The 13,524-nt window shown below is 42.8% G+C and overlaps 1 protein-coding gene across 2 annotated transcripts in view; it reads left to right on the forward strand.

The window, feature by feature from the left end:
* Positions 1–4,831: 4,831 nt before the first annotated feature.
* Positions 4,832–13,524, forward strand: part of krt222 (keratin 222) — a 29,158-nt gene continuing 20,465 nt past the window's right edge. Inside the window, exons 1-3 of one of the 2 annotated variants that reach the window (XM_026169738.1) lie at positions 4,832–6,104; positions 6,327–6,530; positions 12,543–12,625. In XM_026169738.1, coding sequence (XP_026025523.1) covers positions 6,327–6,530; positions 12,543–12,625 — 287 coding nt within the window. In that variant the 5' untranslated portion in view covers positions 4,832–6,104. Of the gene's footprint in view, positions 6,105–6,326; positions 6,531–11,521; positions 11,640–12,542; positions 12,626–13,524 lie in introns of those variants that run through there. The other variant, XM_026169739.1, reaches the window with a different exon arrangement.

Genomic DNA, 13,524 nt, shown 5'->3' on the forward strand with positions numbered 1-13,524 from the left:
TGTTTTTGTGCTTTTTCCAGTTTGTCAAATCCTTCCCTCTAGTGGTCAAATCACAAGGAGAAAAGAAGTGGCTAAATATGAGTAAAATATATATTTAAACGCGCCCCTGTGTCCCGGGCTAAACAGCTGAAATATACTCAGTATACTAGACCCCGTTCACTCAACTAAACACATACATAAACATGCCAAAGCCGAACTTGAGTGAAGTGAGAAAGCCTCTGCAGTTTGACAGGTACCTGCCATCCAGCATACTCTCTGACCCCACAGCCTGCCGGGAACTCCTTTGAGCTCCCAGCTCTGACTTGTTCGAGACGTTTGAGATATTTGCCCAACCTTTTTTTCTACGCAACCATAAATGACAGACAACAGTGGCACGCCTAGTCTAATTGTTTTGTGAGAAGCAAACACACTGTAACCCTGGGGTGCTTTATGAATGTCAAACAAAGTGCGATGAAGATAATTGTTTTTCAGGCCCGTTTAAAAATCTATATTATACAAATATTTAAAGAATTTAATACTTTGTCCCTTCAGGTTGTTTCCACTCAATTTATTCCTTGTGCTCGGAGACGCTTGTTTCATGTCTTGATTCCTCACGTCTCATTAATGTGATGTGTAAGAATGAGACTGCTGTGACATTGACAATATCTGTTAACGACAAACGACTGATTAAAGATGTTCTGCTCACTTTCCTGCTCTGTTGGGAGGAGCCACTTTGCCCAGTGCGTGACAAAACGATCAAGCTGTTCCCTTCAATCATCCTCACTGTTATGAACTTGTGCATGTTACATTTGTTGGCTTAGCAGCCGTGAAATGTATGGCATGATGCATTTCTGGTCGTTACCACATTGTTTCCAGTGCTTCCAGTGGTTTGATCCGCGTTTATGTCTAAGGTGTGAAGGGCTTAACTTGTGCTCGTTCTGCTTCTGACACTGTGTGAGTGCTGGAACGCGTGAAGAAACCACACCACTCAATTACAGATGATTAAAAGCTCTTTTTGCATAACGTGTTAGTTGTAAATTACTGGGATCAAACATAACAAAAACCTGCTCTTAGTCTGCATTCCCATGAATTCATGAGGTATCTGAGTCAGATTGTTCCACGTCAAACTGGCAAAAACCATTAGTTTCACAATGTGCAAATGACAAGCTGAGACAGGAAGGCTCCTTATCCAAACTGTAAGCAGGAAGCTGGCACCACTATCAATGCTTTAATATCTACAGATTACTCGTGTAGAACTGAAAGGCCGAACCAAACCATAAAGATTACTGATGTGGCACAGTGATGGTGCTGCTCCAGGCCGATCATAGCAAACGATCAATCAGGGGTATTTGTGATGTCACAGATTCCATGAGGGGGTGGAAAAATACTGAAGTGTGGCTCATTTGATTTAAGTGACAGCGCTCAGGGCAATGTGAGCGCTGGTTAAAGGACAAACTTGAATGTAAGAGATTACAGGATGACCAACCTCAGCAACAGGACCACTCTCACCATCGAAGTGTGTTTGCTTTTGGAACTGTGTCTTCATTCCACCTACTTCAAGGGTCAGTTCTACAGGCAGAAACATGGGTGTGCCGTGGGCTCCCCAGTTTCACCCATCGTGGCCATTTTGTACATGGAAGAAGTGGAAAAGAGGGCTTTGCTATCCTACCCTGGAACACCACCAAGTCACTGGTTCAGGTATGTGGATGACACCTGGGTGAAAATCAAATCTCAGGACGTACCACATTTCACAGATCACATTAATTCGGTGGACTGACACATCAAATTCACCAGAGAGGATATGAAAAGTGGCAGGTTAGCCTTCTTACACTGTGTCTAGATCTCCCCCATCAGTAATGGGGGGACATCTGCCAAGGAGGCAGAAGAACAGCACATCAAGAAGGCCCTGAGTAAATGTGGTTATCCCAGCTGGACTTTTGTCAAAGCCTAAAGAAAGCTCCAGCTGATGCAGGAGAGAAGGACAACCGCTGCCCAAGCAAAAACCTGTAGTGATGTGTCAGGAGTATCGGAGCAGTTGAGACCCATTTTTTCTAAACACCGGGTCTCTGTGGCTTTTAAACCCCAAAACACACTGCGCCAAAAATTGGTCCAGCCCAAGGTGGACTCTCTTATGTCCCCCGACACAAACAGAGTATCATAGTGTACGCTGTTAAGTGCAGGAGGATTGGCAGGATTTATACATCGGGGAAACCAAACAACCTCCGGCGAAGCGGATGGCACAACACAGAAGAGCCACCTCGTCAGGCCAGGACTCTGCAGTCTATTTACACCTACAGGCCAGTGGACACTCTTTCAGTGATGAGGATGTAACATCCTGGACAGGGAGGAACGCTGGTTTGAGGGCGGAGTCAAGGAGGGCATTTACGTGAAATGGGAAAGACCATCTCTGAATTGAGGAGGGGGCCTAAGGGTACATCTGTCACCATCTTACAATGCTGTGATTACAGCCATTCCCCAACTCTCTGTGAATGGTACTCATGGCTGTTGATCAGTGGTAGTTGATCAATCGTCATGAGAATTTGCATAATTATGATTAAGGAACTGACCTCCCAGCCCATTGTTCCTTCGGTGGGCTGGTTTCAGTCATTATGCAAATGTACTGTTTATAAGATCGGAAACCTGCAGTCAGCTGAGACTGAAGAAGTCACCTGGATGAGTGACGAAACGTTTCTCCCACAAAACGCTGCGTCCAGATGAACAGAATCAACTTTTGGAGGTTTTTAGTGGAATTATCTGAAGAATAGCACAGTTTGTCTGTTCAACATGTTTGTGCTTCAGTTTTAGTGAGTGAAATTCCAGTTTTTATTAGTCTGTTAATTAGCACTCACTAGCAGCTAAGTGCGTGCTAATGATGCCCATGGACAGTAACTGAATGCAGCAATATATCCCTAGCGCTCCACCATCGAGGTTAAAAGGATTCGAATAGTGTCCTAAAAGTGCTGGCTGCTGCTTAGAGGGAAAATACAAACACAATTACCTGAAAGATGTCAAAACTTTCTGCAGAGGTGAGGACGACCTGGTCTCCTGTTGTGTTGTCCTTTACATTAGTCATTTGGCATTGTGGAAATAAAAACATTTCTTAGTAAAGCTTTAAACAGCACAATGATTGATAATAGTGATTTGAGTAGAAACATACTTTATGGTGCCTGAGCGAGCGGGTTAGAGGTATAAATAAAAGCCAACACAGGTTAAAGTATAACTGTTGTGTACTTTATACCACAAGTAAAAGCACATGACACACGCTTTAGCTGAACATAACCCCTACAGCAGAGTCTGGTGGAGTTTATGCGAAGTTAATCCTTTCTGTAGTTTTGGACTTAGCCCACAATAGTCTCTAAATCAGATCTGAAGTGACTGTTGTGGTGATACCGTGTATGAACAAAAACTGTTGGCACTGAGTTGGTTTTAAGCAGTAATTACGAAACAAAGGATGAAAGGTATTGTGTGTTTATAACAGGTTTTTTCTGTTTTTTCTGTCAGACACGTTTAGCAAAAGGCTCATGAAAATGAGGGATCACATGAAGAAGGATCAAAGAGCTGTTGCCGCCCCTCCTCCCTCGAAGGAAACAGAGGTCGAGGAATGCGAAGAGGCAAAGTTCATGTTCGTGAGACTGTTTGGTGGTAAACTCATAATCCAGGGTGGATTTGTTTTGTTTTTCACTCTCTTTTTGGGCAGTGTCCACCTCTAACGCCTCCACCTTTTCTCCTTAAATTTGTGTAACAAGTTAACACCTGCTTAAACCCATCAGTTAAATGCAGTGCAATAAAAAAACACATCTTGGATGTCTGAGGGAGCAACACGGCATCCAGAAACAGGCTCGATGGCATTCCCCCGTCACGCTTGCAGCAAAAATCATCTGTCACAGACACCCAAAGCAGAGCCACCTGCTACGCCCTAAGAGCATTTTTTTTAAATCATGGAAATTTTTTGCTTTTTTGTTTCCCGGATTTCAACTGACTATCATCGTTGCTGCTCTCCTGCCAATCCATCTTACTGACAGGGTGTGGGAGTGCAATGACAGTAAGTGTCCTGGCATACAAGTCTGGCATTGTTTAGTTAGACAGTGTGCTTTGTGTGTGTGCGTTTAATTATTAAAATCTACACAGCTCATGTCCTGTTACAGACTTATTCTCCTTCTCTTGCTCTTTCACTCTTTATATCTGATTTTTTGTTCTCTGTACATGAACCCATTTCCTGTCTTTTCTGGCCACGCTGATAGATAACCGCAACACCCACAACCATCAGTGAAGCCAAAGTCAGAGATAAAGAATGAAAGTCTAGACAGAGACAATATTAGGTTGCAGCAACACAAAGAAGCTCAGATGTGTGTAATAGTACCCCCACATCCTTTCTCTTAGCAAAACATGCTTGTTTTGCCTGGCAAGCAAATCCAGACAGCTCAAGTATTTGCAAATCCGCAAACAAGGCTCTTTGAAAACAAAAAAAGGCGTCCAGGTATAGTGAAACGTTCATCTTCTTAAAAATTGATTCATCTTTGTGAGCCATTTTTAATGTAGCAGACCTTAAAGTGATACGAGTAAGTGACAGAAAAGGGAAAAAACCCTGCTCTTCTCTAAAAGTCCCAAAAATAGAGCCCAAGAAATAAAACACAAGGTCGTTTAATTTCATGCACTTTTCTTACATCTCCTGCTCTGTCTCTGCAAACTTGTGATCCTTGAGACCTCAGAATTAGGGAGACATTCAAGGGGGGGGGGGGGGGGGGGGGGGGGTAGGAATGCATGTACATATACAAATTTTACAGTGTTTATTTATTTAAAATTATTTATTTAAAGTAAGTTAAATGTCACCCTTATTGCTGTCCCCCGGGGCACGTTCAAAGTTAATTTTTCAGAGCTGAAAGCAACGTTCATCTTTAATACTATGCTTAGAATTTTGATGCCAAAGGCAGTGCTGAAAGCTGCAGTAACCTGGGTGGCTGCTGTGGCTTTAAAGAGAGTTGACCCAAAGATTCGCAGGTAAACAAGCCAAGTTTCAGTTATGAATTCATGTGCAACAGGGTGGAAAAAAACACCTCAGTTTGATCTTTAGGGATCTGTTCATGGCAGTGAAGCTCTGTCATTCTGCTTGTGAGTTCATGTGAGTTCAGCTGATTTTGATTTTGTCTTACAGACATTAGACCCGCCCACCATCCACTTCTAACATGCACTTTTGAATCCTCCGTCGAGCCTTGTTTTTAGTTTTTTTTTCTTTTCTAGCTGTTACAGTGGCCCACCCAGTTGTTTTTACTGGGTTTATCCTCTTAAACATTGAGAGGAGAGAGTGTTTGAACCACACCCCACCTTAAAAAAACATACCTCTCTTATCATAACACATTAGCCATTTCCATGATATTATTGAAGTCTAAGATGATGCCGCAGAGTCTGTCCGCTGAAAGCAACAGAAAGCTACAAACTCCAGATGACATCAAGTAACTGCTTAAACAGTAGTTAAGAAAGCGTATCTGCAGTCCTTGTAACCAAGGGAATATAAAAAAACCACATAATAATATTTGGAAGAGAAAACCTTTGGCCCAGACAGCACAAACACATCCAACCAAGGCTGTCATTGAGCAAGTCTGCACAAAGAGTGAGAGAGTGTTCAGGGACACGGGCTTCACATTCATTACAGTGAATGTAACTTCTCATTACAGGACCATTCACACAAACACACACACACACTCAGGTCCTGTCACTGTGTCTCCCTGAACATTCCCTCCGCAGCTTGTGTTGCTGCCTGTTTGAAAGCAGATCAGTAATCCTGGATCAGAGAGTACAAAGGGACCCCAGAGCGTTGGTGATGCAAGCACTGTGTCCAGTGTCCAGCGGGTGACCACATGCTGCCTGGGAGGGGCCGAGGTGGGACAGGGAGGAACGTCCCTGCCGTGACTGACCCTGAAGACAAGCGAACGCTGATACCGGCAGGCCAGCCTGTCTGCTCTGTCTCGGGGGCCTGCTGCCGATGACCTGGGACACAGTGGGAAGTGCTCTCCAGCTCGCTGTGGAGGAATGCAGCTAAGCTGTGAGGAGTGGTGGACTGTGTGACCGGGCAAACAGAGTGACTTACATATACTGTGCTTCATTCAGGGAAGGCCACGTTGCTGCAGGTGAGTATCACTAGGTAAACATTTACCTTGTAAACGCCTTTGGCAGCGTGTGGGTTTCACACTGCAGAGAAAGTTGTAAGCTCTTGTGAACACGCGCCTGTCAGTCACGTACTGCCTGAAAGGTTTGGCCATCACAGGCACCACCAGCTGCGTCATTTGACTGTATGAAAATTTCACAGGCTCAGCAACTGCGTGTGACTGTAAACATTCGCTCTCTCTCAGATGTCCATGGACTCGCTGCAGGACTCCAGTCACACAATGTGGGGCCTGAATGCTCGCTTGAAGAGCTTCTTGGAGCAGGTGAACCGGCTGCAGGAAGAAAACCAGCGGCTGGAGGCTCAGATAGCCAGCTGGGGGGTCAGGAACACCGCGCGTTCCCAGGACTGGTCCAAACAGGAACAGACCGTCAAGGAGCTCCGTGCCCAGGTCAGATGGTATAAAGAGTTATGTAAATTTCACAGCTGTTTGACATAATTGTGGTGCTGCAGTATTATTTCTACTCAGGCTTTATAATAATCAGCTCAAGGCCATCTTGCAGCCACAGGAGAGGAGTGGGTGTGTATAATCAAACAATGAGTGCAGTAAAAACACAGCCTATTGTCCAGTGTAGTGTAGTGTCGATGACAGCTGGATGCAGCATCCTGTGAACAGCCTCGAACACATGTTTAGTTAAAGGATAGGATAGGTGGTTAATGGCACCTTGTTTTTAAGACCATCACACAGTTTGTAAAATGAACTGCCTTTTATTTCTGAAGTTCCTGTTAGGACTGCATACAAGGACCGCAAATTTAATCTGTTGTTGATCATTTTTAATTAAATATGTGAAAGCTAGATGTAACTTTGCTACGCTGCATGAATGTGGCAACAGTTCATTCACGGCTGATAAAATAATTTGACAACTACAAGTTAATTTATCACAAATATCAGGCCACAGGAATCAGATGAGTTACTAAAGGCTAAAGTGAAAAGCTAGTCAACTAGACAATGCTGCTCGTCGATTAATCGTGTCATGGCATATGACATGAAGTCACTGGAGAACAGGCATGTCCAAAGAAGGAAGGCTGCTGCTGTTGCACTGCTATATTCAAAGTTAGCTGTCACTGTGTGTGTGCACTCATTTCACTGACACATAAAACATGATTTGGTTATTATAGAATGTAGTTAACAGTTTCAAATAGCTCATAAACACACAGCAAGATTTTTACTTTTTATTTCATCTGCCAAACTCAGTCCAATGTTATAATATACCGGTAGTTATAATATAATATAGTCAATTCGCTTCCAGGAGCAACTCGAGACAGCATTTTGGGGTTAGTAGCTCACAAGTCAAGGTTAGCTAGTGTTGCTTAATGCTATTGACGTTTGCATGGAACAAAAACTTGAACAAGCGTAACGCTAACTTCAAAATAGAGAAAGTTGTGCATCAGGGCTGCAGCCGACATGTTTTTGGGGGGCGGGGGTTCGATCTCCTCTCAGTTTCAGTGCTCCTCAGCAAGCAGCTGAGCTGATGATATGATTACAAAACCAATCATCAACCTGAGGCCTAGGGTGTCCTGGTACCCTGTGCACTTATGGGCACCCTTATGTGCGAGCATGGTGTTCCTCCCAGTCACATAACTCCAGGTCACAATGTCATTGCCCTCGTGAGCACAGGGGTCCCTGAGTAGGGCAGATGGGGCATCTTCCAGGACTCCACTCAGGGACCCTACTGGGTACATTGAGATGCTGTTCAGCTTATAATCACTGCAAATTACAGGCACTGAACCGAGGGGATAAAAATATACCCACCCCTGCCTGCCACCTCTCAGTGTCAGTCCAACCGCTCCAACTAACTGGTTCCAAGTTGTGCACTGAGATGAGTCTAACTATACTTAGCCATACCCAGTATCCCTCTGCCTCTAGAACTACCTCACACTCCTTCCCCACCAGACAGGTGACGTTCCACCTACCCAAAGCCAGTTTCAGTCCTCAACAAGAGCCCAATCCACATTGACTGGACTCCTATGGCCCCTCCTAAATGTGATTTTGCTTTATTATGTAATAAAACAAATCATTGCAATTGTCCAATACTAAAAGCCAAATACTAAAGACTTGTATGTCATGTAGATATAAAGCTTCTGGTTTATTAGTTTTGAAACTGTTACGAAATCAGTTCTTTTTTATTCCTCGAGGCATCCAGAGACGGCACCGGACTCAGTAGTCATTTTCACAAAACCTTTATTCATCTTCATTCATCTTCAGTTAAGCAAGAGAAGGGGAGGCGCGCAAGGCCGGTGTCCCTCTGCAAATCTTCCACTCCTTTGTTTGTTACAGTCAGCTTTATAGAAGTGACCCCATCATAAAACCCCCACGGTGTGCTGCAAACTCTGTGTTTGTGTGTGTATGCACGTGCACGTGAGTGAGTGTGTGTGCGCGTACCTGTGTGTAAGTGTGAGTGCACGTGAGTGAGTGTGCATATAGGTGTGGGTGCGTCATAACAGTCAAAGCACTGTGTGTGTGTCTCTGTGTACATGACTTCCTGCCGGTCATAAAAGTAATCGCCTCACCCAAGCTACACTAAATTCCTCTACACAACATACAAAACAGAGTTAACATATTACAAACACTGAGACCCCGACTCTGCATCCACTGGGCCATTGGCCTCTTGTTGTCTTACATTTACAGATAAGCATGTGGAGAGTCTCCTGCAAACCTGCTTCTAAGTTATAACAATTATGAGTTTTTATTAAAGGTACAAGCATCAGCATCAGCAACCCCCAACTGTAGCTTCCTGTCTCCTTTTATGACAGGCTGACCCCCAGTCTCCATAAATTCCTTTCCCTCTACACAATTACACACACTCTCAAGCCTACAGCTAAACCAAACTAAAACACACAAACAAATGCTTCCCTCTTCCTCTGATCTATTGCTGGACCCTCTCATCTAAGCCAATTTAACACATTATATTCTAATAATTATTTTCTTGTACTCACATAATACATAACATTTTTTTTTAGCTAATAATCATTTCAGGTAGGTAAAATGCTTTTAGACTTAGTTTATTATTATTATTATTATTATTATTATTATTATTATTATTATTATTATTATTATTATTATTATTTAAAAACTAAAAGGCATGGAATTTTGACATGTAGGACAGGGTGAACAAGTGGGTCTTCAAGGTCAGAGAGGTATGAAGGTGCATTTGAAGCCTTGTAGGTGAGCAGCAGGACCTTAAAATCTGCTTGAACCTGTCAAGGTAGCCAATGAAGAGATCTCAGTACAGGGGTAATGTGCTCAGATTTCCCAGTTTTAGTTAAAATGCGAGCAGCTGCATTTTGAACCATCTGTAAACCTCTAAAACTTTTCTTTGGTAGCCCAGAAAGGAGAGCATTACAATAATAAATACGCGAAGACACAAATGCATGGACAAGAACCTCTGCAGTGTCGCTTGACAAAACTTGTCTGATTATGTTTCTTAAATGATAAAAGGTGGACTTTGTTGTCTCTGTTACATGAGACCTGAAAGAGAGCACCATGTCGAACCACACGCCCAAGTTTTTTACCTTTAACATTAGTTATCATTGTAACAGCCTTGGTATCAACGAGACTAATCGAAGATGTTTTGCGTACTGTGAGAGGGCTCGCCACAGATATAGAAAGATATGTCTTGTGCCCGTATCATTACGCTGCCACAGAGACCCACGATTGATGGCTGCCACAGAAAGAATGCGGAAGCGCTGAGTCGACGACTAACAGCAGTGATCTCCCATGACTCAACTGATGGTTTTGAGCTGCTCCCTGGATTTACTGTCACTTTCTTTACACCGTGCATAAGTAGGTGTCACTGACAGACACTAATTAGTTGTTCACATGTTCCCATGACTACCACAGACAAACTCAGCCAACTTCATTGTCTGAGGATCCAGGGAGTGCTTCCATATAAATGTTAGGGATTAGTTCTCTATTTATCTTCTTAAGAAGTGCTCAGTTTAGTTACATCACAGGAGACGGGGCAGACATTACTCCATGATGTTGTCAGTCTCCTGACTCACATCCTCACCGGGAGTCTGAAGCTGGGATTGTAATGTTCTATCCATATAATGAGTGAAGCTTGTAATGGTGCTTATGGTAAAAAAAAAAAAAATGGTGGAATAGTCGATGTTATCTTTGGCTTTCTTTCAGCAAGGGTGTGTCTTCTTTCAAAAGTTTTGTACTCATAAGAAAACAAAGGAGAATGAGGGCGTGTTAAGATTTTTATTTGTGTTTGATATAATACAAGGATCCAATGTTTTATACTTTACTTTGCTGTATTAAAATAATATTAGAAATTATAAAAAATTGTGGGATTTGATATAAATCCCTGCAGAAGGTGTATGCTAAATGAACTCTCCCATGAACAGTATGTAAACAGGATGTGCAAACTGGACCACTGATTGGCTTTCTGAGTGCAGAAGTGACATGAGGAGCAATAACACTCAAAGGATCGAGTTTAGCTTTACCTGTAAATTAAATATATCAAGTTTATATTCAACAAGCTATATTTTGAGGTATTAGAGTAATTTATATTTAAAAAGTACAAAGAGGAAGGGCGTGAGCTGAATCGAGTCAATCGCATCACCTTTGATGTACAAATGCTTTGTTTTCTTCTGAATAGGCCTAATTCATAACAGTATCTCTTCAGAGTCTGTGTGCGTCTGATAATATGGGGATTTTGGCATGCAAAGTAGGATGGATTACAAGCATGAGGCGTCTATAGCATGGGTTGGGCATTTTTATAGCTCCTTTTTAATCTCACTGACCACTCAAAGTGCTTTAGATTACAAGCCACATTTACATTTTCACACAAAGTCATATTGCACTTTATTTTATGCATTTAGATTCTTTATGTACGACCAATTTAGAATCACCTCTTAACCTAACATGCATGTTTTTGGACTGTTTAGCAAGCCTGAGTACTTGTAAGCCCACACAGGGTTTAGGAGAATACCGGACCATCAGGCAGGCCGGATTATAAGGCGCATTAAGCGAAACAAAACAGTCAGATGAGTCAAATTTTACTCAACTCATTCTTCTTGCTTCCTCCACTTCCATACGGAGCCCCACAAGGGACATGGGAGAAAAAAAAATTAAGATGAACTTTTGCGAGATCTCGCAAAGGTAACTCGGTAACTCGGGATCTCGCAAAAGTTGAATTCCAGACATCACATATTTGCAAAAGTGCTCTGACATTTTCGGAGATATCTGTCTTTTGCGAGATCCCGAGTTAGTTTTGCGAGATCTCGCAAAAGTTCATCGTAATTTTTTTCTCTCCCATGTCCCTTGCAGGGCTCCGTACTTCCATACCATTGATTCATTAATGTTGAATTCTCTCGCAGCTGCTCTATTCCCATGTTGCTGCAGTATATTAATGACTAACCTCTTATTGTGGATGGATTATCTCAGTTGTTCTCCTGCCTGAAGTTTGGTCCGTTTACAGCATTCTGCCATGCAACTGCATTTGTTCGTAACCAACGGGAACCCTCACGTTAACTTTTACAGAGTGGAAAAAAGGTTAGCATTCGTCCTCCAGTTTGTTATGCTAACATAGCTGTGTAGCTAGCGATCACGTAGCGCATCATTACATACCAGCTAGCCCAACTTCAGCAACCCTAAAAAAGTCACTGCTGTTTAGTTTTTTGTCTTCATTTATGTTGAAAATGATAGAAGAGCTGTAGGTGGAAACTAGCGAGCTAACTTCCTGCTAACTTCTGACTCCGTTAAATTTAATAAATTCTGTTTTCATGGATGCCTGGATGTTAAACTTAATTGTTACATCCAGTAAAGCAGTAACGCTGATCATTTTATTAAAGATGAAATAATTTAGACAGTTTTTAACTCCCAGTGATGCCGCAGTGTTCGTTTGACCTTGGGACAGAAGTAGAAGGAGTTTAGGACCCAGATTACTCCGCGAGGCTCCTGACTACAGTAGCCGTGAGGCTCAGAAAATCTATCAAGCAGTGCGGCTTCATAGCTCACAAAAGTCCTACTAAAACATTGTTGACAGATTTTGAGCGCCGTGTACCACATAAAAGGTCAGTAAGCACAACCAGAATTCATACATCAGGCGCACCGGATTATAATACGCACTGTCGATTTTTGAGAAAATTAGGATTTTAAGTGCGCCTTATAATGTGGAAAATAACCAGACTCCACACAAAAGAGTCCAGAGATCACGAGATTCAAACCCAGAACCTTCTTCCTAAAAGTCAGCGGTGCTAACCACTGCCGCGACTTGCTCTCCCACTTTTTCCAAGTTTTGTGACTTTCATCTCATGATTTGTTTCTTAGAGAGCTGTAGCTTTGATCATGCCACCAGAACATGGAAACTGTATGTATAGAATCACCGGTTAGATTTTGCCTTGACCTCCAAATCTAATCACATCTTATTTGTTTTTTTGTTTTTTGCTTTGTCAGGTCGGTAAACTACTGATGGAGAATGCTCAGCTGGCTTTAGAGTCTGACAGCATGAAGTCCAGAGCGGCTGCCATCCAGGCCAGGTCAGCTGTATTTGGCTTTAATTTTCCTGGAAGCTCCAGTGCTCCTCTTCCTCAATCAATACAATTTTCTGATTATTAATTAGCATTAGGTATGATTTCATATTGCATAAACCTATTGCATGTATTGTATGTCCAAAGTAATCGGCCACAGTGGGCAAAAGACATGGTTTTGTTTGTGTACCATTGGTAGTTTTTACCAGATGACAGGCGCTAATATGGGATAATCATCACCAGCCAATAAAGATGTTTCAGTGTTTGAGGCAAAGCTGTTGAGTTCAGAATAAAAGACTTCCTGTTTTCATCCTGCTGCAATGCTTTTCCAGCTCCCCTTTTATCGCACTCAGGCCAGTTCCCGCTCCTGTGAGCCAACCTGCCTGACTTTGTGCCGCGTCGGCGCTTTCACTTATGTATTGATGCAGAGTGACACAGACCCCCCCCCCCCCACACACACACACACACACACACACACACACACACACACACACACACACACACACACCACACACCACACACACCACCACCACCACCACCACCATCAGCACCACCTCTACCTCCCTCACACACCTCCCGCCTGCTGTCGAATGTTAACCCCTAAAGGACAGTGGATGAAATACCTGTCTCTTCCTTTTATACCTCCACCTGACGAGTTTCCTGACCATCTGTCTGTTTATGATGCACTAGGATGACTCCAAGGTCTTTTTATGTCCTTTTCTCTTTTAGTTATCATTTCTGCAGCGCAATGACTCACAGTCATGGGGTGAAATAAAAACTTAAGAGATAAGATAAGATAGAACTTTATTAATCCCTCGGGTGGGTTCCTCTGGGAAATTCGATTTCCAAAAAAGCACAGCACCGACAGAAGTTACAGAGTTATGCACACACACATATATATAAATACA

This window comes from Astatotilapia calliptera, chromosome 6 (assembly GCF_900246225.1).
Source record: "Astatotilapia calliptera chromosome 6, fAstCal1.2, whole genome shotgun sequence".
NCBI lineage: Eukaryota > Metazoa > Chordata > Actinopteri > Cichliformes > Cichlidae > Astatotilapia > Astatotilapia calliptera.